Here is a 24,300-nt window from a genome sequence, read left to right on the forward strand (position 1 = left end):
GCACATCAACATTCCCTGCAACGTAATTATTCTGAGATTTCAGAACTTGGTTCAAAAACTTCGAATTCTTACAGGCTTCAGGGGTAATACCTATAAAATGCTCTACTTTCTGGTTGACTAAAAACTGTGGCTCATCTTTGTGCCAGGAAATGTACAAAACCTAAAACTAGCCAGTTGTGGTGGTGCACACCTGTAATCCCAACATTTGGGAAGCTGAAACAGGAGAATCCTGGTTCTCAGACAGTCTCAGCTACTCAGGGAGACCCTGTTTCAAAATAATGAATAAAAAAATAGGGCTGGGGGTGTAGCTCAGAGGTAGAATGTTCCTGGGTTCCGTCCCTAGTATGGCAAAAAAAAAAAAAAAAATTGTTGCTGCTCTGTGCTGCAGAGTGCTGGATATGTGCTTAGAGCCAGCCAACTGTTGCCTTAGCAACAGGACACCAAAGTGCTTCTATCCTGTTAACCTGAACCAATGATTAATACAGTATGATGTTATAATCTGGAACATATTAACACTTGTTGTCACCTAAGTGCTGTTTTCAATTAATGGAACTTTAAAATATATCTACAGCTCTCTGGAAAACAGCAAATCATTTGAAAAACAAAAGCTCCAGGCAACAATTGTGAATTGGCTCATCTAGAAAAACTATTAAAGATACTTTTAAGAAAATGGTCTCTAAACAAGAAAAGCAATAGGTATATTTTATAATGTCATTAAATATAAGCTATTAGTTGGTATACTTAATGAAGTTTAAGGCTGAGAAAAAAAAATATTGCCCTTGTTTAGAATGCAATCTAACCAGTTGGAAATGTATCTCCTGGTGAGGTGGTACAGATGTGTAATCCTAGTAATTTGAGAGACAGGAGAATGTGTTCACAGCCAGCTCAACAACATAGTAAAACTGGGGGTGTAGTTCAGAGGCATAATGCCCCTGGATTCAACCACCAATTTTCATTAAGCTTTCTCTATATGAGTGCCTACGTGTATCATAACCAGACTCAAATTCTAATACTGGAAGGGCCCTCGAGATCTAATCCAGCTCTCTGGTTGGATGAAACTGAATCCACAGACAAGTTAGCAGTAGTAAAATATTGGTTCCCAACTGAGTAATTTTAACAAAAAGGAAAAAAGACCAGGTCACAAAGCTGCTTTAGTTTTTCAATTTGCTTCAGTACTTGAATGAGAAGATACAAAAACCTTAGCCTCAAGTGAGATGATCAAAGAATTTATAAATTAATTTTATATCCTTATGCTACATCTATCTCCACCATTCAGTAGTGTTCTGGATAGTTTGGACACTACTGACTTTCTAGAATAGTTACATACTTAAAAACATAATTAGGCTGAACCAAGTAATTGTCAAGGTTTTTACTGTACTGACTGAGGACTGAACCCAGAGGCACCCTACCTCTCATCTACACCCACAAACGAGTTTTATTTTTAAACAGGGTCTTGTTAGGTTTGAGTGCTTCATTAAATAACTTAGGCTGACTTGGATCTTGAGATCTTACTTTTAAAAAATAACTTAGTAAAGAATTAAAGGCAAAAATAAAATTTTCCCTTGTCTTCCAAAGGTTGTCTCAGATTAGAACTTGAGACAAAGATATTTTTCCCCAATATCAAATGTATTTTAAATTCCCTAAGCCATCTATTCTCACAGCCTAAATTTTAAGTGTTAAGATTTCACAGAATTCGTCACAAAATGGTTAAACAGGCAACTGACGATTTTAATACTATGTATGCACGAGAACAGATGCTTTTTAAAAGCAGAGAATACTATTCTAGGTGTTCTAGCTCCAACTACTTTGTAATAACTGGCATAAAAAGTAGAAAGTTAAAAATCAGCAAATGGAAGATCAAAGTTTATTTACTACCTGCATACAAAAACATATTGCACATCAAACAACCAAAATTTTAAAAAAAGAAAAAAAAAAAAAAGAAAAAGATACTACTGAAGACTAACATGTAGTTTATACAGAATAAACCTTCTGGAAATTGATCTTTTCAGTAGTTCAGGTTATGTCTGAATGGACACGACTAATTCAGCTTAGTGTTTTAAACTAAAGCTATGTTTGATTTTTAAATACTGTACACTTTAATAAATAAACCAAACAAAGCCTCAATGAAGGAACAGTCACTGCCAATATCACCCAGTTTCCCTGCAGATGAGAGTTAACAAATGTATTCCAGTGGTCTGCAGATTTCCCTCTACATACAGCATTTAAAAAACACATTAAAACAGACCAGTTTCCAGACTAAACTAATGAAGAAATTACAATTCAGTGCAAAATATTTTAGACTGCATTTCATTCTAGCTTTCCTCAGGTGAAGAAGTGGTTGCATATTATTAAAAATGTAACAAAAGCAGCTAATGCTTTCATAAAGAATATTACGTTAGGGATCCCACCCCACCCACCTCCCCCATCTCTGCCATATTTTGAAAACAAAATAACATTTCCTATAGCCAGCAACTTTTTTTTAATGTTACATATACTATTCTCAAGGCACATCTGATGATATATTTTATAACACAGTAGGTGTCAAAGTATGTTTAACATAGGATTTCTTCAGGATCCCTCCCCTTTCTGAATTCCAAATGGAGGAACTGAAAGTGCGATGTAAAGACTGGCGATCCATATTCTATCTTTGGCAAGCTTGTACAAGCACTATTGTAAATGTAATGTAAAAGAACTGTAAACTAGGAACTTCTTCAGTTTATGAAACACCATTCAGGACAGCTGATTCTTGAGTGTTTTCTTCTTTTAAAGTATTAATCTTTTCTTCTCCTGGAGTACGCTGTAGCTTAGGAATTTCATCGCCAGAAGCACTAGTTGGGCCATTTATTGCCTTTTCTGAAGGACCATGCTCTTCAATCACATCTTTTGCCTGCCAAAGGGAGACAACTTTTTCAACTTCTTTGTAAATGAAATCTATATCAGAGGAGAAAAATAGCTACACAAACATTAATTAGCTAATAAAAAGCTTCAGTTTCATATGCAACGGTAAAAGAGCTAAATGTACTTATAATTTAAAACTAATACCAATGTATTCCACTCTCTGGGTCTTTCAACTCTGTATTGTTAGTATGTAGGAGTATCCAAACCATAGAAAAGATCTGTACTGTTTAAATGAAACCTATACCTAAGTTTCATTTTAAACCACCTGAAAAGCTCACCAGGTTAATGACTGATATAAACAGGTAAATACCCAAAGTAAAGAAAATCATCATTTACTTTTACTCACCTTTTTTTAATAGAATATTTATATATCAAATCCCTGAAAGCATTTAAAAGAATTGAAACTTAAAATGTCTATATTCATTACTAAAAAGAAGTAAACAGGCATCTGCACAACAATTAAGTTTCTACACCCAGTATTTTTGGGCAGACTGAATTTCACAAACGCTACTTTAAAAAGTTCTATCTGAAAAGTACTTTGAAGCTCAAGCATGCATATCTTCAGTTACTTGGGGCCAAGAACAAAATCAAGAATCTTCTTTAAAATATTTTTCTACAAGATATTATTTGTCTATTTGGGGAACAAATGATCATACAGTATGTTAATAAAGTAAAAAATAGAGCTAAACCATACCAAAACAAAAAAAAAAAAGAAAGAAAGAAAGAAAGAAAGATAGAAAGAAAGAAAGAAAGAAAGAAAAAGAAAACCCTACAGGTTAAATTCTCCTTACCATTTCTTTCTTGTTTTTAGCCAAAGTTTCCCTTGGGAGGTTTCTTTGTCTGCTCTGAGACTCAGCTCTAGAAATATAATCTGCAACTGTGACTGTTAAAGATGAGAAAAAAATTACAGGTGTTGAAAAAAGTATTTCTAAAGTTTATTTATGGATAAAGAGTAATTTCACTACTAAAATTAGTGGTGGATCACCCAATTTCATGTTTAAGCTGGGTACCACTCAAATGAAAATCAAAATTAAAAAAATTCACCTATGATTTTAGTGTTGACAACAGAAAATTTCAAGCTGGAAATTGAGGAAATCTATTAAAATCCTCTTTTTCAATATTCCAGCTCTTTCATTCTGACTGTATCTATGGTTATGGGACAAATTTGGTGTAGAAACCCACAACCAAGAAGTCCAAATGCAGTGTAGTGTTCAAAGCACCCAACTGAGTGTTTGCAATTAGTGGTGGGAAAACGGGACAAATCATGATGTGATACACTTAAATTTGAAGTTTACCAAAGATTTACTAATATGTTAGATTTGCAGTTATCTAACTGTGACATTTTGTGGTTCCATGACTTAATATTACATTCTAGAAACCATTTCTGATTAACCATACACTTTTCTGATTTCAAGTAAGTATAAGCAAAACAGAAGATGACAAACCACTACCCTAAGGATATGGACACTGACCAGGGTGTGAAAAGGGCCAGGGTGAATTCAGTAACCACCCTATCCTCCATACTTTGCCAGTCTTGCTAAGGACTGATTGAAATGTATATGTCTTTTTTACAATTAGTAGAAGTAGTGGATTAGGAAAAGGACTAACCCAAGCTAATGTCCTACTCTTAACCCAAATGCAGTAAATGACCTCACTATAGGTTGTGTGGACTGGCCTCATTTTCTAACTTCTTTTTCCTCTTCAAAAACTTGAAATTCTGAATTCACAGACCTAAATGTCAATATCACCACTCTTTCAAAAAATATTTTCTACTACAAACTAAGAAAACCCCTAAAGAATAAAAAATATGTATTTTAAATTATGTGAACAAGCTAATGATGTGAAAAATGAAAAAAAAATATTTTTTGTTTTTTTGTGGTACTTGGAATTGAACCCAGAGGCATTCTACCTCCCAGCTACATGCAAATCAATTTTTTATTTAGAAACAGGGTCTTCCTAGGTTACTGAGAGCCTCACTATATTGCTGAGGTTGTCTTTGAACCTGTTGTCCTCCTGTCTCAGCCTCCCAAGTACTGGGATTACAAGTGTGCATCACCACACCTGGCAAAAAGTAAATTATTTAAAGTCACTACGTATGGGAAATTTTGGTCCATCAAGTTTAAATTATACACACCTATATCATTTTGATATAAAAGCTGGATAGTATTCATAATCCATGCTGTTTTAATTATGAATTAGTGTACTAATATTAAGATGTAAGAACTTTCTAACAATCACTGAGCCTTTATTTATTAATTTATTATTTTTTTTGGGGGGGGTGGAATCCAAAGGCTTTCTACCGCTGGGCTATACTCCCAGACCCATTTTATATTTTATTTAGAAACAAGGTCTCACTAAGTTTCTGAGAGCCTCACTAAGTAGCTGAGGCTGCCTTCGAACCTGCGCAATCCTCCTGGCTCAGCCTCCCAAGCACGGGGACCACGCCCGGCTTAATTTATTATTTTTTGTGGTAATGGGGATGGAATGCAGGGGCATTCTTACTTCCAAGCTATACCCCCAGCCCAATTTTTTATTCTTTATTTTAAAACAGGGTCTCACTGAGTTGCAAAGGGCCTCACTAAGTAGTAGCTGAGGCTGTCCGCGAACCGCGATCCTCCTGTCTCAGCCTCTTAAATGCTGGGATTACAAGCGTGCATCACCACGCCCAGCAACCACTGAGCCTTTTAAAATCATAAAGAAACAACTTATTATCCAGACTTATATTAGAAGGCTAACTAGAGAGTGTTAAAAGTCTAAAACTGACACTTTTGCTTCAAATTTTAATGAACTTAGTATATGCATTTAAAAGCTTTTAAAATTACCACTTAAATTCATTGCATGAACTTATGAATACATTTAAGAGTTTACAATACTGGCAAAGAGGACATTTTTATAGTCTACTTCATGATTATGTCTACAAACACAGTAACAAATCCATTCTGAGAATTATTCTACCAATAGTCTGGGGAGCACAACAATGAATGTTTCCCTGTTTCCATAGTTCAGGCCTCAATGACATCTGAAAGAGTTCATCTATTTAAAAATCCTGTTGTATAGACAGACATAACGTTCAACTGAAATATATGTTGAAGCAATTCACAAAGATGGAATAATATACTTTGACAAGGCCCTTAAAAATTCAAGATTCTAATATAACTTTACAAAATCTTCACAGGCAATCTGTGAAGCAGTATTTGGACTCAAGTTTCCTCTATGGGATCAAAGATTTGACACAACTGGATTGTCACATAAGTGTCGTAAAAAATAGTAATTTTAACAAATGCAAACAATTAAAAATGATGCTGTTTTTAAGACAATGTCAATTTTTAACTTTGGTACGTGTTTCACCTATTTTAAGTTCCTATCTTTAGTGAGGTGAGAGACAAGACTAAGGAATGCTAGGTATTTTAGGAGAAAAGAGGCAGTAATGCTCCAAAAACAATGCTGAGCAAAACAGGACTAGATGCAGAATGGGAAACAAATCTAAGTCATTGTCAACAACTCAAAATTACTCATTTCAACTAATAGCATTCAGAAAACTCACCCTGTTCAAAAAATCCTATTTTAGTTCAATATATATAGCCTTAACCAACAGTCACCTTACATGTCAAGCCCATACTAGTAACCTGAATATTCTTATAAAGGCCAAAATGTATTCACTGTTGTAACACCTTTAAAAAAAATGAATCACATGTGATCTCTCTTCATCTATAATATATTTCTAATACTAAAGGAGGGAAGAAAAAGATACAGAGGGGAAAAAACATTCTAGACACTTTTCTATTTTTTGACAGTGTTTAACGTCTTTTAAAATTCCTAACTAGATTCTAAAGTATGAGCTTTTCAGAATGGGAACTAATACCCTTACCCAGTTTTCCCAAGTATCTCTACAACCACTAAACATACTAAAGATGCTATAATTTACAGTATTAGTGGAAAACACAAAAATTTGTTTGGAAAGAACGCAAAAATTGATTAGTTTCAAAGGGATTTATTTGTGGTGCACACAATTTCTTCAAGATGAATACACATGTGATTCTCTGTACACAAAAAATAGAATTATGTTCAAAATAATATAGACACAGCAAACAAGTTTTTTTTGCAGTTACTAGAAATGACTACATAACAACACTGAAACTAAGACTATTCATTTGAATAGTTAGTCGGTGTAAAGGAAAAGGCATCACACTATGATAAAACAAAAATATAACATGCATTTCTCTACTAGAAAAAAGATGCTTAAGTGTTTTTCTTTTATTCTTTTTTTAAACTGTGGGTATTACAAATCCCACATAAATGAGGTGCTGAATTCAGATATAGTAAAGCAGGCACCATGCAAAAGCTGCCCAGTTTTGCCAATCAACCTCAATCACAATCTACAAAACAGTCCCTGGGACAGCAGGCCCCATCATCTCAAGTGTGAACAATCTGCCAAGTAAACAAAATATGGTTTTTGCAACAGTTTTCCATGTAAAAAAAATCAAGCCATAACATTAGTTCAATCAGACTGATTTACTAAACATTTACATTGTGAGGGAAGAATGCATTTTTATAAGAGTAGTAAGTCTTATTAGTTGAATAAACAATTATGCAATGCAAAATTGGAACATATATGCACACATGTGCACATGTAAATATATTTAGAATGCAGACACATCACGTTATTTTTCATGCTTGTGGCCTGATGTCAACAGATCCACTCAAGTTACCTGGCTGTCTATCTTCTGCCTGACCCCTGAAACGACGCCTGCGGCTACGATTGCGTCGCTGGGGTTTTTTTTCACTATCATCTGTAATTGCAAAGTTTACCATGAACTATTCTGACAAAACAAAACTTCTTTTCTTATTTAAGGAAAGGAAAAGAGAAACTTTAATTAAACATCAAAGACAAAACACAGTACTGACATGATAAACACTATGTAATTTAAAGCATTCCAAACAGATTGAAGGTGGAATTATCTCAAAGTTCCAAGGGTTTAAACTCGGAACAACAAGCTCCTGGACTTATTTAAATTGCCACAAATCAAGGATAGAACTTTGTTCTCTCAGTATTGTTTGGTGTTTAACAAAATTAAATGACACATGAGCCCTTCAGAAATTAATGCTCACTCTCTGTTATACATTTCTTCACTAGTGTCATTTATAGTAATTCTGAAGAAGCAAGCTTGAAAGCTTGATTTTGGTTTGGAGAACAGAAAGAGCAGATGAATATTTACAGTGATTTAATGGCATCAAAGGGCACTTTAATAAAAGCTTCAAGTTTCAAATAATTTGACTATGACAAATTTAAGAACTAGACACACAAACATACTAAAAAGCTATCTACCTTGTTTGATGTAAACACCAAGAAAAAGTCAATAGTAAATTGCATATTCGTTGAAAAAAGCTTCATACATTAATATAATACAATTTTATATATGTGTGCATATACATATCTATGTGTATTTCTTCCCCTTAAGTGCTTACATACCTAGTCCATTTTCATTAATTGAAGCTGTATCAGATTCAGTCAATCCATCCATCAAAACAGCATCTTCATCAGTCCTTCGTCTACGAGACCGCCTACGACGGTTAGTACTGTGATGAGACTCGCTGGCATCAGTGTCTGCAGTCTGATCTGATTCTGTATTATCAAGTAAGCTGTATGGATTGCTGTCTGGATCTTTGAGCACTATATTCATGTCAGAGGCAAGAAATATTTGTTTAAGAGGGCTGAAGTTATGAATGTTTTGATCTATATCAACTAATGGTAACTAAACTTCAATTTCCCCCATAAAAAATAATATCCTCAAATACAATGTTTTCTGTATCACTATTATACCTGGAAAATAGCAAAGATAATTAAATAAAAATTTTGAATGATAATAAATTATAAAAGATACGCAGATGTCTCCTCTTCCTAATATTTCATTTGACTTGTTTTGAAAATATATACAATATGTTGTTTTGAAAATATATACAATATGTAGTTGGCTATCTGTACGTGTCAGGTCCAACCAATCTTGGATCAAAATTATTATTATTATTTTGGTGGTACTGGGGTTCCTGGAAACCCTTCTACCTCTGGGTTACACTCTCAGACCTATTTTTATATTTTTTTATTTGGAAACAGGGTCTCTTAAGCCCAGCTGGCTTCGAACCGGCACGATCCTCCTGTCTCCGCCTCCCAAGCGCGGGGATTACAAGCGTGTGCCACCACACCTGGCTGGATTAAAATTATTTTAGTGGGAAGGAGGATTAAAAAAAAAAACTTTTTTCACATCTAAATACAGTATACAACTAAATACAGTATACCAACTATTTACACTGTATTAGGTATAACAGGCTATATACAGATAGGGTATGGGAGGATGTAGATAGGTTGTACGTAAATCCCATGTGATCTTATAAGGAATTTGAACATAATGTGATACATGCTGACATTTACATTTCAAGGTAATTCTACCTAGAGCCTAAAGATATTTAGTTAATATGAGCTAATTTTATGAGAGCTTTTGCCCTTTGTATGGAATTCAAGATGACTGATACTCCATTGTGTTTATGTCAATGCTCCTGCACCCCATGAACCAAAGCAAAGTAATTACACAGAAAGTAAACTAAATACAGCTGGAATTCTAACTAGTTATAGAAGGGAAAATGTTAAAACAAATGCTGACTTGTATTCCAACTCCAGAAACAAAATGTGAAGATGGGGTAAGAGTAGAAAAGGGAAAGTTTAAAGATACAATTCAAAAGAAAAATACCCATCTTACCTATGTGCATTTATTGCCTCCAACAATCAAATTATAGAAGAAATTCACCTAAAGCACGATTTTTCCTTCCTAAGTTTCCTTTGGTAACAGTTAGAAAGCTAGCATTTTTGCAAAAGACACTAAGTTTATCCATTAATCATAAACACTAAGTATATTATTTTGCAAATTGGCATAATATAACTTTAAAACATCTGGTAACAGTGCAATGTATTAAATACAAAACCTATGTTACTGAAACCCTTTAAGACTAAGGGCTCAATGAAATTACATTAGAATTAGAACCTAAATTACCATATTTTGTGATTTGTTCCAGTTTTTATAATATTAAGCACACTTGGCATATACTTATTGTGTGTGTATTTATGTATGTATACGTATGTGTACATATATATATATATATGCACACACTTCTATAAATCCACATAATGTAAAGCACTTAAAATAATTTTAAAGACAGCCACACTGATCCACTATTTTTTTTTTTTTTTTGGCGGTACTGGGGATGGAACCCAGGGGGCATTCTACCACCGAGCAACACCCCCAGGCCCTATTTTTTTAATATATATATATATACACACACACACACACACACACACACACACACACACACACACATAGTGTAAAACATTTTAAATACTATACAAAATTTAATGGGTATAACATTTTTAAGATGTAGTTTTTTTTTAAAGACTATAAAAATATATTAAAGTTATATCTTTGAAATAATCTAATTCACCTATCTCTGGCAATTCTCCCCTCTAGCCCATTAGACTAAAAAAAATAAAGCAACTTCTATAAATCCACATAATTTAGAGCACTTAAAATAATTTTAAGGACAGCCACACTGATCCACTATTTTTTTTTTTTTTTTTTGGTGGTACTGGGGATGGAACCCAGGGGGCATTCTACCTCCGAGCGACACCCCCAGCCCCTATTTTTTTTTAATTCTTTATTCTGAAACAGTCTAAGTTGCAAAGGCCCTCACTAAGTAGCTGAGGCTGGCTTCGAACCTGCGTGAACCTCTTGTCTCAGCCTCCCAAATGCTGGGATTACAAGCGTGTGCCACCACGTCCGGCTTAATCAATTATTCTTAATAGCTCAATTATTCAAATAATGTAATGTACTTAAGAGTTGATTCCACAACTTTTCCCCATTCCCAAAACATTTCATACTGTGGCAAAGAATGATTTTCAGTTGATTTTTAATTATTAAATAAGAGAAAGTATTTAGATCTCTGTGTACATTTAAATCCGCTGGCTCTATCTAGCCAACAAACATATACTTCAAAACTACAGAAAACAAGAAAAACATTCCAATTTATAAGTCTCCACCACCACGCTAAAGAGATAATCATGTGACCCTCAAAACAAAATTAGCCAACTAAAAGTTGTGACCTGAAGAGGGATACTCTACAGGGCTTTCCCTATAATTGCTGTATGACCTATGCTTTTCTATGTAACAGTCTGTGGCTGGTGGTACTGGGGGTGGAACCCAGAGACTTCTACCTCTGGGCTATACTCTCAGACCTTTTTTTTGTTTTGTTTTGTTTGTTCAGAAACAGGGTCTCACTAAGCTGCTGAAAGCTTCACTAAGTAGCTGAGGCTGGCTTCGAACCCATGCAATCCTCCTATCTCAGAATCCCAAGCATGGGGATTACAAGTATGTGCCACCATGCCTGGCTTCTATGTAACAGTTTGTGGAAACAGAAATTTCTAAGAATGTATGACCCTTAGACACAAATTAACTTTTGTAAGAGTATACTGTGAACAAACAATGGATGCTGACATAGTATGGAAAAGACTACCAGAACTGATGGAGGATTTGCCACCACGTGGTCCACCACGACCTCGACCCCCTGAAACACTTCTGCCTCTTCCACCTGGGCGTCTTCTGCTGTCACGTTGATGTCTGCTCTCGCGATCATCTTCTCCTGCCAACGACCAATCACTCAGCTCATCTTTACGTTCAGATTCTGTTTCAGAGGGGTTAGACAGCTCAGAATTTGTACCTTGAGAAAGAAGAAAAAACAACACAAATTTGATGTCTTATGAAAAAAAGATGCTCATGATTTTTCAAAATTGTTTTCTACAAATTATCATTTAAATAAGTATAGTAATTGCTTGCTTCAAATGTGAAATTTAAGAAAAAATCATGTAACTATTTTACAAGTAGTGATATTTACTAGTCAAGTTGTATTAAAAATTATTTTGATGTTCAGAAACACTGCCAATAGAAAAATTATAGAAAACACACACTGTTAAAATGCTTTAAGCTGGGCATGGTGGTGCGTGCTTGTAATCCCAGCATTTGAGAGACTGAAACAGGAGGATCACAGTTCGCAGACAGCCTCAGCTACTTAGTGAGGCCTTCTGCCAAATTAGTGAGACCTTGTTTCAAAATAAATTAAAAAATAGAGCTGGTGATGTAGTTCAGAAGTAGAATGGCCCTGGGTTCCATCCTCAGTACCACAAAAAATAAAATAAAATAAAAAAGACTTCCGGGAAGATGGCGACCGAGAAAAGCGGAGCTTAAGAGCCCCGCTAACAACCAATCTCCAATACCACAAAATCAGCGCCTTTCATACCCAGAAAACACCATCACCAGAGAAACAAAAAAATCACCAGGCTCCAGAGAGAAAGCGGACTGAGAACAGAGCTCAGAGCCACAGAGGAAATACACCGGCCTCACACCCGAGGACGCAGCAGCAACGCCATACTGCCGGCGGCAGCGGCAAATTCACCGGACGGCTACAGCAAGCAGAGGTGAGCCGCTGCAGAACAGCCAGGCGGGATTTTTCAGCGCAGGAAGCATCTAAAGCTCCCAGTGGCTGAGCTCAGCACATGCTGCAGGGACTCAGAGTGAAACTCAAAACCAAGAAGAAATAAGCCAGCCTCATAGCCGAGGGCGTAGCAGCGGCGCCATATTGCCACCGGCGGCAGCAGCAGCGAATTCACCGAGTCCAGTACAGCTAAATCTGCGAACTCAAGAACAGTGAGTCAAATTGCGGGCCACAGAGGAGAAATCCCAGTATTGTACTCCCTGGGACTTGACCCAGTGGGGGAGTGGCGGTGGCAGAGATATCACACCATAGGAGAACGTGCAACCTGGCACCACCCATAGTCTAAAGCAGCCTCTATCGACTCTCTGGGTCGGAGACTCTGTGAAACAACAAAGTAAAGGAGTAGTGGGGTCTGAGATACTACAGACTCGAGATCCAGAGCACCTTAAGTGAAGCCGTAGTGAACCAGGGAAGAACCCAGAGAAGGCACAAACTTCCGAAATCATGGGAAAGAGGAATAACACTGGAGCAATGCATGCCCACAACCCCACAACATCAGAACCCGATAAAACAGAAAATCAAAGATTTCTAGAAGATCAAATCAGGAAAATAACTGTAGAAATAATAGAGGTGCTTCGAAAATAATTCAGAGAGAGCCAAAAAGAGATAAAGGATGCAATTAATGAAGTAAAGGCCTCAATTCAAAACATGAACAACCGATTAGACCACATGGAGAACAGAATCTCGCTCTTAGAAGATGATCATTCCAAAAATGAACGCATAGTTTCTAATATAGAAAAAAATATCTGACAGCAGGAATCTGACATTGAAGAAATATGGGCCCATTTTAAGAGAGCTAACCTAAGAATAATTGGAATAGAGGAGGGAAAAGAAAGTGAAACCAAAGGGATCAACATTCTCTTCAAGGAAGTAATAGCAGAAAATTTTCCAAACAGAGCAAGAGGTTGATACACAGGTCCAGGAAACTTATAGAACTCCCTTTAGACAGGATCGGAGAAGAGGAGCCCCACGCCACATAATTGTCAAAATGACCAATGTGGAAGCCAAGCAGAGAATCTTAAAGGCAACAAAAACAAAGGGCCAAGTGACATTCAGAGGCAAACCAATTAGAATCACTCCAGACTTCCCAAACCAAGTCATGAAAGCCAGAAGGGCTTGGAGTAACATATTCCAAACTCTGAAAGAAAACAACTTCCAGCCAAAAATTTCCTACCCAGCAAAACTTTCTATCAAATAAGATGGAAAAATAAGAAGCTTCCATGACAAACAGAAACTGAAGGAATTTAGTCTTCAAAACCAGCGCTAGAGAAAATACTCAAAGAGATTAACCACAAAGAAGAATAGATAACACACATCAGAACCAGAGAAACAAGATTTTCCATCCAACAGACACCTAAGATTGGTTATCTGTGGAGATTCATTATTTATGTTAGTCTTTTACCTATCTCTAAATGGTATTGTTTGCCTTTATTGTTGTTAATTTTTTAGGATTTCTAGTTGGAATATTAATATACCTTCAGATATAGCATTTGGAAAATTTTATCCAATTCTATTAGTAACTTTTAACTCTGTTTTCAATGTGTTTGGATATATAATATTTTTATACTTTTTAGGGAGTTTGTATACTCTTCTGTTGCTTTTGACATTGAAATCATATCCAAGAAATCACTGCCAATTTCAATGTTGTGAGGGTTTATGACCCAGATTTTCTTCTAAAAGTTTATAGTCTTAAGATTTATATTTAGGTCTTTTATCTATTTTGAGTTAATACTTGTATATGGAATTAGGTAAGGATCCAATTTTATTCTTTTCCATGTAATTATTATTTTTCAACAATATTTAGTTAAAAGATTATTATTTCCACCACCAAATGTTCGTGGAAACCTTGTCAAAAATAACTTGACAATATAGGGAAGAATTTAGCTCTAGGCTTGTATTTAACTCCAATGGTTTATATATCTGCCTTTAGAACAGTACTACACTGTTTCAATTATTGTAGCTTTATATGGTTTGAAATCAGAAAATATATATCTTCTAGCTTTGTTCTTTTTCAAGATCGTTTTGGGTATCTAGAATCCATATTCCATATTAGGATAGATTTTTTTCTGAAAAATAAATATATAAATATATGATAGTTTCACCTAAAAAATAGAAAAAAAAATATTCTCTGCTAAGAAAAAAAGCAAAAAGAAATATTGAAATGTTATCTTTAAGTCATCAAAAGCTTGGTATCAGACAAATGAAACTGTTATGTGAGATTTTCATTTTTAATTTTGGATAAATTGCTATAATACTAGATGTCAACCACTAAGCCAAGCATGGAAAGGAGGAATGTGGAGAGAATGGGGTGGGGATCGGGTGGGAGCTGACTGGGTGATGGGTGCATGTATGTCTACAAAAGTTTGTATCCCACTATGATGTATGAATACAGTGCACCAATAAAACATATATATACTTTTTCAAAATAAATAAATAAATAAAATAAAAAAGCTTTAAAGTGGGGTATGATAGTGCCCATCTGTAATCTCAATATTTGGGAGGCTGAGACAGAGGATTATAGGTTCATAAAAAGCCTTAGCAACATAGTGATTCTAAGCAACCTTGCAAGACCCTGAAGCAAAACAAAACATAAAAAGAACCGAGGGTATAGCTCAAAGGTAGATGAAATCCTCAATGACTGTTTCATACACACAAAAGCACTTAATATCAGGAAATAGTCAAAAAGTTTCTGCATGCTATTTAGGGATTTTGGGGGGAGAGGGATATGTGGCACTGAGAATTGAACTTAGGGGGCATTCTACCTCTTAGCTACACACCCAGCTTTATTTTATTTTTCTTTAGAAACAAGGTCTCACTAGATTGCTGAGGCCATCCTGTGACTCTCTTGTCTCAGCTTCCCTAGTGCTGTAATTACAAGCATGTACCGCCACGCCTAGCTCATTTTTAGGTTTTAACAACTTAAATATTAATATAAGAAATGTAACTGCCATCCAATATCTGAAAGCAAATTTACTCATGTTTAGGCTACCATTATTTCACTGACTGGGGTATTTTTTTCTCATTTTAAAATCTCTGACATTTGGACATTTTTTTAAGTGATACTATTTTAAAAGCTGACAATGTGTTTCTCACTGATTCTACATAAAATGACATCATGCTTTTAGTGCTCTCTCAAATTTCAGTAAGATATTTACAAATGCTCAACAAATTTAAAGGTTTGAGATAAGACAACTCCCATCAGACAACTAATAGAACTGAAGTCACAACTAGTGAGTTCAGAATTTAGAATGATTTTGAAAGTTTACAGACCATTTTTATTATTCCAACAACCTATCTTAATGGTAATCTTTCAAATATTTAAATAGTGCATACAAAAATATAATAGAAAAATTACAATATCACTATTAGGATATTACAATTTTAAAAATTACAATATCATTATTAGTATATTAAAACTAAAGAATCAGATACATAACCAAATCACTACAATGTTCATTCTAACTCTTAGCTATGGCATGCCACTTCTCCCCTTCCATCATCTACCCAAATAGGTTTCCTTCAGAGCCTAGGTCGATTTCTAGCTTCAGACCAATTTAACTGAACACTGACCTCTTTCTATTCATTCCTTAAAAGCAACAAAGTACTCTGTTAAAATCACTACATCCATTTCAACTTCCACAAGTTCATGATAAAAAAAAAAATTGTTTTAAACTTTAAAAATTATTCAGGACACTGATCCATCACTTAATCCAAAGAATAAAACACAACTTCTTGGCTTTAACCAAATTTCAAACCAGACTTTCCTCTAAAACTTGCAAAAATCACTTTATTATCAATGCGATTCCCATCATTTTCAATGGTAATATGTGCTAAACTGATAGTTAAAAATATTTTCAGCCAGGCATGGTGGCACACAGCTTGTAATCCCAGTATTGAGGAGGCTGAGACCAAAGGATAGTTCCTGGACAGCCTCAGTTACCTTTTAATTTCAAAATTAAAAGGACTAAAAAAAAGGAATGGGGGTGTAGCTCGGAGGTAGAATGCCCTTGGGTTACATCCCCAGTACTGCAAAAAAATAAAAAAATAAATAAAAATTTATCAAATCCAAGAAGACGTCAATTTAAGACATATCTTATGTGTAACCATTTAAAAACAGAAAATGCTAAATCTGTGAGATGTCATCCAACGAAAAACAACTATCTTCAGATGTTATAGAGAAAATGTTTCTTACAGAACTGATCTCACCTGATATTCTTCTCCCATAAAGTGTTCAACAACTCCTGTAACTAAATTCAAACGGTTTTATTTCTCTAAAGCCCATTTAAAATTCAGTAATTCAAAATTTCAATGTTACTAGTATTAAAACTGATTCAGAGGTAAGAGTGCCCTCTACTGAACAATACATAGCTTTCTCCAATCCAGATGTTTTTCTGCCACTCGCTCTCAAATAATCTGCTCACCACAAAAGCATTTTGTCAGAAAAACTGCTCATCACTAAACAGACTTCTCAAACTAAAATTCAATAAATTCATCTTTTTTATCATCAAAAAAGCCAAATCTGATTTATACATCATGTTTCAAAAATCAAACATATTTACTTTCTATTTAATTATTTGTATCATTTATATTAAATAAGCTTTCAGGAATATAGTAACAGTATACAACTCTTAGACCTTTACATGCAGAACACCTCTTATATTTACTGGAATTTCACTTTCTAGGCTATGATGTAGGCTTTATTTCTTAAAAAAAAAAAATTTAAAAAATGAGAACACCAAGATAAAAGATTGTAATACTAAAGAAAAGATACTTTCCACCACTAAAACAAATTATACTATTTAATAAAATTCGAACAGGATCAAATGATTTCTTAGTCAAATACAAAATCTGAATCTGAAATATGAATATTAGAAATTTACTTTTTCCTATTTTTCTTAAATATTTGTATTATAGAAAAGAGTTTTAAAATACTTCCCAAAACCGATGACCATAGGAAATGAATAATAAAGAAGAGAAAGAAATAAGGAGGGGGGGGGGGGTAAATAGATAATCAGGTCATTGCTAAGACCCAAGTCCAAATGTAGAAAAACAGAACTCCAAAGCCGAAGAGGAGTGAGAATTCAGGATTAGAGAATTGTTAAATATTACCATTCCACTAGCCCTTTCCTTCCTAGGTTAGGCCCAATCTTCAATGAAATAACATTTTATAAAAAGGTTCATTTATAAAATGGTAATTAGGTTCTGGCTTGTAGAGGCTTCATACTAGTGAAATGCTATTACACAAACTAATTCCACATGTGAAATATCAAATCTACCAAATGTATAAATAAATGTATGTATGTTATATTATTATCTGGGGGGGAGTGGTGATGCTGGAGATTGAACCCAGGACCTTAGACAAGCGAGGCATGTACTTGCTCTACTACTAAGTCAGAAACCTAGCTTTTTTTTTTTTTTTTGAGACAGGATTCTGCTAAGTTGCCCAGGCTGGCCACAATCTTATGATCATACTAGCTCAGACCCAGAAATAGTGCCAGGTGTGGTGGGCCTATAATCCCAGCATTTGAGAGGCTGACAGCCAGCCTTAGCAACTTAGTAAGGCCCTCTCTGCAACTTAGTGAGACCCTGTTTCAAAATAAAGAAAAAAAATATAAGGCTGGGGATGTAGCTCAGAGGTAGAATGTCCTGGGTTCAATCCTCAGCACAACAACAATAACAACAACAACAACAGGACAACAACAACAACAACAGGACAACAACAACAACAACAACAAAAGGACCCCAGAATAGCTGGGATTAGAAGCATGCATCACCAACACCAGGCAATAAAGTATATTTTAACAACTAATAAAGATTCACTAAATGCAATTCAATCATACTCTACATGCTGGAATATTTTCTACTTTTACTTAAGAGGGTAGACAAAAAAAACAATTACTGGCACTGTCACCATCATTACTAGGTAATAATAAAACTGTACTAGAAATTATTTGGAGGTTTATATATAGTCATCCTAAATATTAAGAATCATGATTATGATAACCAACTTAAAAATATGCTTCATCATATTACTACTGCTTGAAAACTATATACTTTTTACTATCATTATTAGAAAATATGTCATCACTACTGACATATACCTCAGAACTACCTTCCACCCTCAAAGCCAAGTTACTAGTGATGAGCTATTTTAAAAACAAAATGTATTAGAGTACCTAAACTAGAACACTACTACAAAAATAAAAAATGTTTTTTACCATAACCGGAGGTGTAATTAGGGCCCCGACGACCTCTGCCTCTTCCACTATAAGACCTAGAACCTTGTACAGAAGAGACGGTACTTTCATCAGTGGCATATCCTTTCTCTTTTTCAAGCCCTCTGGTGGAAGAAGGTCTGAAACCCATACCAATCTGTCGAAGCTGTTCATCAATCTGTAGGCGTTCCATTCTTAACTGTTCCACTTCCTATAATCAAAAACAAGTAAATCTTTTTAATTGTAATTTTGTCTTCTTGAAGTCTAGAGCCAGAATGTATTCTCTACAAAAGAATCTGTGACCTTGGACAAGTATGTGGTAAAGCAACATTGTGTTCATAATAAACAATTCACAAGGTTATTTGCTAACTCAGCAAACACTAAATCCCTTAAGAGTGTACCAGCCACAGTTATAAGCATATAATGAAGTTACGGGAGTGTTTAATAGTGTTAAAGTAAGTTATTTAGTGCACATTACCAAATTTTGCTCTAGAGGAGATAAACCTCTGCTAAATGAGGTATGGTACCATCTACGTATGAAAAATATTTTATTAACAAGCTACTTTCCCACAAAGTACTGGAATCTGAGTTATGGCCTACATGAATTGGCTGACTCAATCTTTCATAAATTGTGGGTTACTGAAGGACCTCAAGGTATCTAGCCAAAGCTCTTGGATAAAATGCAGTAGAATACTGGAAGAGCAAATACAGCACAGAATACCAATTTAAAATGAGACTTGTTACATAAAATTTTTTTTTAAAAAATGACATTGTCAGGGGTATTTTAAAAATATAAATACAGAGCTGTGCATGGTGGTGCATGCTTGTAATCCCCGTACTTGGGAGGCTGAGACAGGAGGATCACACAGGTTCGAAGCCAGCCTCAGCTACTTAGTGAGGCTCTCAGTAACTTAGTGAGACCCTGTTTCCAAAAATAGGACTGGGAATATAGCTTGGAGGTAGAAAGCCTCTGGGTTCCACCCCCAGTACCACACACACACAAAAAAAAATAGGTCTGGGAATGTAGCCCTGGGTTCCACCCCCAGTACCCCCCCTCACACACATACAGCTCTAATAAAAGAACAAAAAATACAAAAGCAATGACAGTCAAATTCTATGAATGAAAGTGACCATTTCTTAAACAAGCAGAGAAGAAACTTAAAAGTTCCTAAGAGGAAAAACAATATACATGGAGCCATTTTTATTATAGCAAAGAACATTTTATTCTTAAATTCTCATGTAAGAAAACCTAGGCAAGCTGGACATGGTAGTGCACACTTGTAATCTCAATACTTGGGAGCATAGGTTCGCAGCTAGCGTCAGTTACTTCGTGAGGCCCTTTCCAACTCAGTGAGACCGTTTCAAAATAGAGAATAAAAAATAAGGCAGCTGGGTGTGGTGGCACATGCTTGTAATCCCTGCGCTTGGGAGGTGGAGACAGGAGGATCACGCACATTTGAAGCCAGCCTTGCTGGCTTAAGAGACTTTGTTTCCAAAAATAAGTAAGTATGAAATAGGTCTGGGAGTATAGCCCGGAGGTAGAAGGGCTTCCAGGAACCCCAGTACCACCAAAAAAGAAAAGAAAAAAAAGAAAAAAAAAAAATAGGGCTGGAGACAGGCGTGGTGGTGCATTCTTGTAATCCCAGCATTTGGCGGAGACAGGAGGATCACGGTTAGCCTCAGCTACTTAAGTAAAGCCATTTGCAACTCAGTGACACCCTATGTCAAAATGAAAAATAAAATGTCGGGCATGATGGCGCACACTTATAATCTCCACACTTGGGAGGCTGAGACAGGAGGATTGCACAGGTTTGAAGCCAGCCTCAGCCTCTTACTGAGACTCTCAGCAATTTAGTGAGACCTTGTTTCCAAATAAAATATAAAATAGGCCTGGGAGTATAGCCCCTCCAGAGGTAGAAAGCTCCTGGGTTCCACTCCCAGTACCACCAAAAAAATAAAAAATAAAATAAAACACCAATGAATAAAAAATAGTGCTGGGGGTGTAGCTCAGAGGTAGAAAGCCCCTGGGTTCAATCCCCAGCACTAGTTAAAAAAAAAAAAAAAAAAAAAAAAAAGTTAGGGGTGAAGCTTAGAGGTAGAATGTCCCTGGGTTCTATCCTCAGTAATACACACAACCCACAACAAAATAAAGAATTAAAAAATAGGACAATAGGACTGGGGGTATAACTTAGAGGTAGGATGCCCTGGGTTCAATCCTCAGTTCTGGAAAAAAAATAAAGAAGCAGCCCAGCATGGTGGTGCATTCTTTTAATCCTGGCATTTGGGAAGCTAAGACAGGAGGATCATGGTTCGAGGACAGCCTCAGCTACTTAGGGAGGCCCTTTGCAGCTCAGTGAGACCCTGTCTCAAAATATAGAATAAGCCAGGCGTGGTGGCACACACTTGTAGTCCCAGCATTTGGGAGGCTAAGACAGAAGGATCACGGTGTGCAGACAGCCTCAGCTACTTAGTGAGGCCCTTTGCAACTCAGTGAGACCCTGTTTCAAAATAAAGAATAAAAAATAGAGCTAGGGGTGTCACTGAGCGATAAAATGTCCCTGGGTTCTATCCCTAGTACCACAAAAAATAAAAAAAATAAAGAATAAAAAAAATAGGGCTAGGGGTGTAGCTCTGAGGTAGAATCCCTGAGTTCCATCCCTGGTACCGCAAAAGAAAAAAAGTAAAAACAGAGAAAACAAAACAAAATCAAGGCAACACTAAAAGATGAATTTAAAACATTAAGTGCTTAAAATTTCCTATAAACAAAAAATTTTCATGTGTAGACATCTTTTTTTAGTAAATATACATTTAGATAGTAAGTGGAGCGAGGATGATAAGATATAATGTGAACCATATACATACCTTTAGATAAGCAATATGATACTCTAAAAGAACTTGCACATTTCCGATGCTTTCTTTAGTGCCAACAAATACGAATGGAACCATCCCCTGTTTAACAACAAAAAGTACTCAGGATTTTAAATATTTTTTAAACTCCTAGCCTGAAATTAACATAGCAACATATAATTTGGTAAACGTTTCTAAAACACAGAATAATTATACATACTACACTGCAAGATATGAGAGAAAAAAATGCCTTAAAAATTTCAACATAATCTGAAAATTTTCAGTAATATGTCATATGACTTTTAAGTATACAAAAAGTCAACTTGTTAAAAAAAATCTTCAAGTTGGCCAAGAACTTTAGGACTAAAGATCACGTTAGCAGAAATACCTTTAAAACAGATAAAAGCAAAATGTGATAGTACATATCTGTAATCCAAGAACCTGGAAGGCTGAGACAGAAGGATAATGGATTTGAAGACAGCCTCAGCAACTTAGATCATTTCAAAATAAAAAAAATTTAAAAGTCTGGGAATGCCACTCAGAGGTAGAACACCTGTATTCAGTCCCCACCACCTTTAAAAAAAAAAAAAAGCACCCAAAAAAGATAATAAAAAAACTCACACATTGGCCAATTCAGCATATAAAAATATGCTCAGATAAGATCTTGTCTGTGATACTACAGGGAGTAATTCCCTACAATTAAGAGATATATTCTTACAGAGTATAAATATTTACACAATGTCCAAAGTATAAAAATAAAGGAATTAGTAAAATCAGATATTCACAGGTATTAAACTATACCAAAGGATTAACCCAGAGTTTGTTTAGCTTGGATGAATTCAGATCAGGAGGATTTTTTTTTTTTTTTTTTTTTGCAGTACTGGGGATGGAACCCAGGGGGGTTCTACCTCTGAGCGACACCCCCAGTCCTATTTATTCTTTATCTTTGAAACAAGGTCTCACTGAGCTGCAAAGGGCCTAAGTAGCCGAGGCTGTCCGTGAACCACAATCCTGTCTCTCAAATCTCAAATGCTGGGATTACAAGTATGCGCCACCTCGCCTGACAGGAGGATTTTAAAAAGTGGGAAAAAAGAAAAATAAAATGGCTAAAGATGTTGGTGCATTTTAGTCATACATCTTACTGGGGTACAAGATGGTGGAGACATATACACACACATTACACAATTAGACCTTACCTCTCGCCCTGTTCCCTCCCCCTCTTTCCTTCTCATGTTTGGCTTAGTTATTGACTTTGATTATGTTTGTTAATGTACATCATGTGGATTAGAGAATTTTCCTCTTTTCCTCTCCTATCCCCTCAGTTAGGTCACCTTATTTGCTCATCTATAGAACCTTCTTGTCTAGCGTTCCTCCTATGGCCCACTTTTCTCTAGCTTCTGCATATTAGGGAGAGCATCGATTTATTTTTTGTGACTGAGTAATCTCACTTAGCATGTTTTCCAGTTCTACCTATTTCCCTGTAAATGATATAACTGTTTTTCTTTATGGCTGAGTAAAATTCCATTGTGTGCATATCCCGTAGTTTTGTAAATGCACTTTGGCTTTCTACTGTTGGAGCAAAAGCTTAAACTTTCCAGTCAGTTTCAATGCCCCCACTTAATTTTCTTCACTTTAGAGTTTCCTCACAGTTGTTTAAATAGACTGGCTTAAGAACTTTTGGTTCCACATGCCACTGTGATTAGTCTTCAAAGTAATTTCTAAAACAATTACAACTTGTAGTGGTTTATTAAAAAGAACAGCATTAAGACAGATACTAGGGATATAGCACAGGACACAACTGTGGATCTTACAGAGAGCTACAGTTTTACTGTGAAAAAGTAATTTCACTTAATAAAGGCATAAAACAAGAGAAGAGAATCTTAATTAAGGTTAGAGCCAGACATGGTGGTCCATGCCTGAAATCCCTGTACTTGGGAGACTGAGGAGAAACACTTGCTGGACACCAGTTTCAACAAGGCAAGACACAGTTTCAAAATTAAAAAAATTAAGACAGGGCTAGGAGTGTAGGCTGGAGGTCGAAGGTCCCTGCGTTCAATCCCTAGTATATAGATATGAGAATAAAAAATTACTGACAATGCCAACAGGAATTAACAAGCAGTTGATAGTCAATAAAAGATAAAGAAAGTGGAAAAAAACAAGTCCTAAATAATTTTAATTCTGGAACTATATTATGCATTCTGTATCACATATGTTAATTTGGAAACTGTCCTAAGTTACTGAACACTACTGACTGGCCTTGAATCCACAGATCTTCCTGCCTCAGCCTTCCAAGTACCAAAATTACCACTGCATGCATTTTATATCTTATTTAATGTTCACTAAAAAGCCAAGCACGGTGGTGCATAGCTATACCCCCAGTATTCAGGAAGCTGAGACAGAAGGATCAGAGGTTCAAAGACAGCCTCAACAACTTAGTGAGATCCTGGTTTTGAAATTAAATAAGAGGTCTAAAGGTTCTACTCAAAGGTAAAATATCCCTGGGTTCAATTCCCAGTTTAAAAAAAAAAAAAAAAAAGTTCACCAGTCAGGTGTGGTGGCCTGCAATCCTTCTTCAGTCTTAGCCTCCTGAGTACTGGGATTACGAGTGTGTGCCACCTTGCTCAGCTAGCAAGACCATTTCAAAATAAAAATAAAATGGGGTTTGAGGGTTTAGCTCAGAATATTCCTGGTTTTGACCACCAATGCCAAACAAAACTAGTATGTACACCTTCTAAAGTGAAATTACATC

General features: G+C 35.7%; 1 protein-coding gene across 2 annotated transcripts in view; it reads right to left on the reverse strand.

The window, feature by feature from the left end:
* Nucleotides 1-2,716: 2,716 nt before the first annotated feature.
* The window catches only part of FXR1 (FMR1 autosomal homolog 1), a gene marked incomplete at both ends in the record, with an annotated part of 75,272 nt that continues 53,688 nt past the window's right edge, over nucleotides 2,717-24,300 (reverse strand). The window contains 7 exons of one of the 2 annotated variants that reach the window (XM_080696392.1): nucleotides 2,717-2,887; nucleotides 3,690-3,781; nucleotides 7,608-7,688; nucleotides 8,369-8,569; nucleotides 11,455-11,658; nucleotides 18,708-18,915; nucleotides 21,567-21,653. In XM_080696392.1, coding sequence (XP_080552518.1) covers nucleotides 2,717-2,887; nucleotides 3,690-3,781; nucleotides 7,608-7,688; nucleotides 8,369-8,569; nucleotides 11,455-11,658; nucleotides 18,708-18,915; nucleotides 21,567-21,653 — 1,044 coding nt within the window. The remainder of the gene's footprint in view (nucleotides 2,888-3,689; nucleotides 3,782-7,607; nucleotides 7,689-8,368; nucleotides 8,570-11,454; nucleotides 11,659-18,707; nucleotides 18,916-21,566; nucleotides 21,654-24,300) is intronic. The other variant, XM_080696393.1, reaches the window with a different exon arrangement.

Source organism: Muscardinus avellanarius, assembly GCF_963383645.1.
Source record: "Muscardinus avellanarius genome assembly, chromosome: 5".
Classification (NCBI taxonomy): Eukaryota; Metazoa; Chordata; class Mammalia; order Rodentia; family Gliridae; genus Muscardinus; species Muscardinus avellanarius.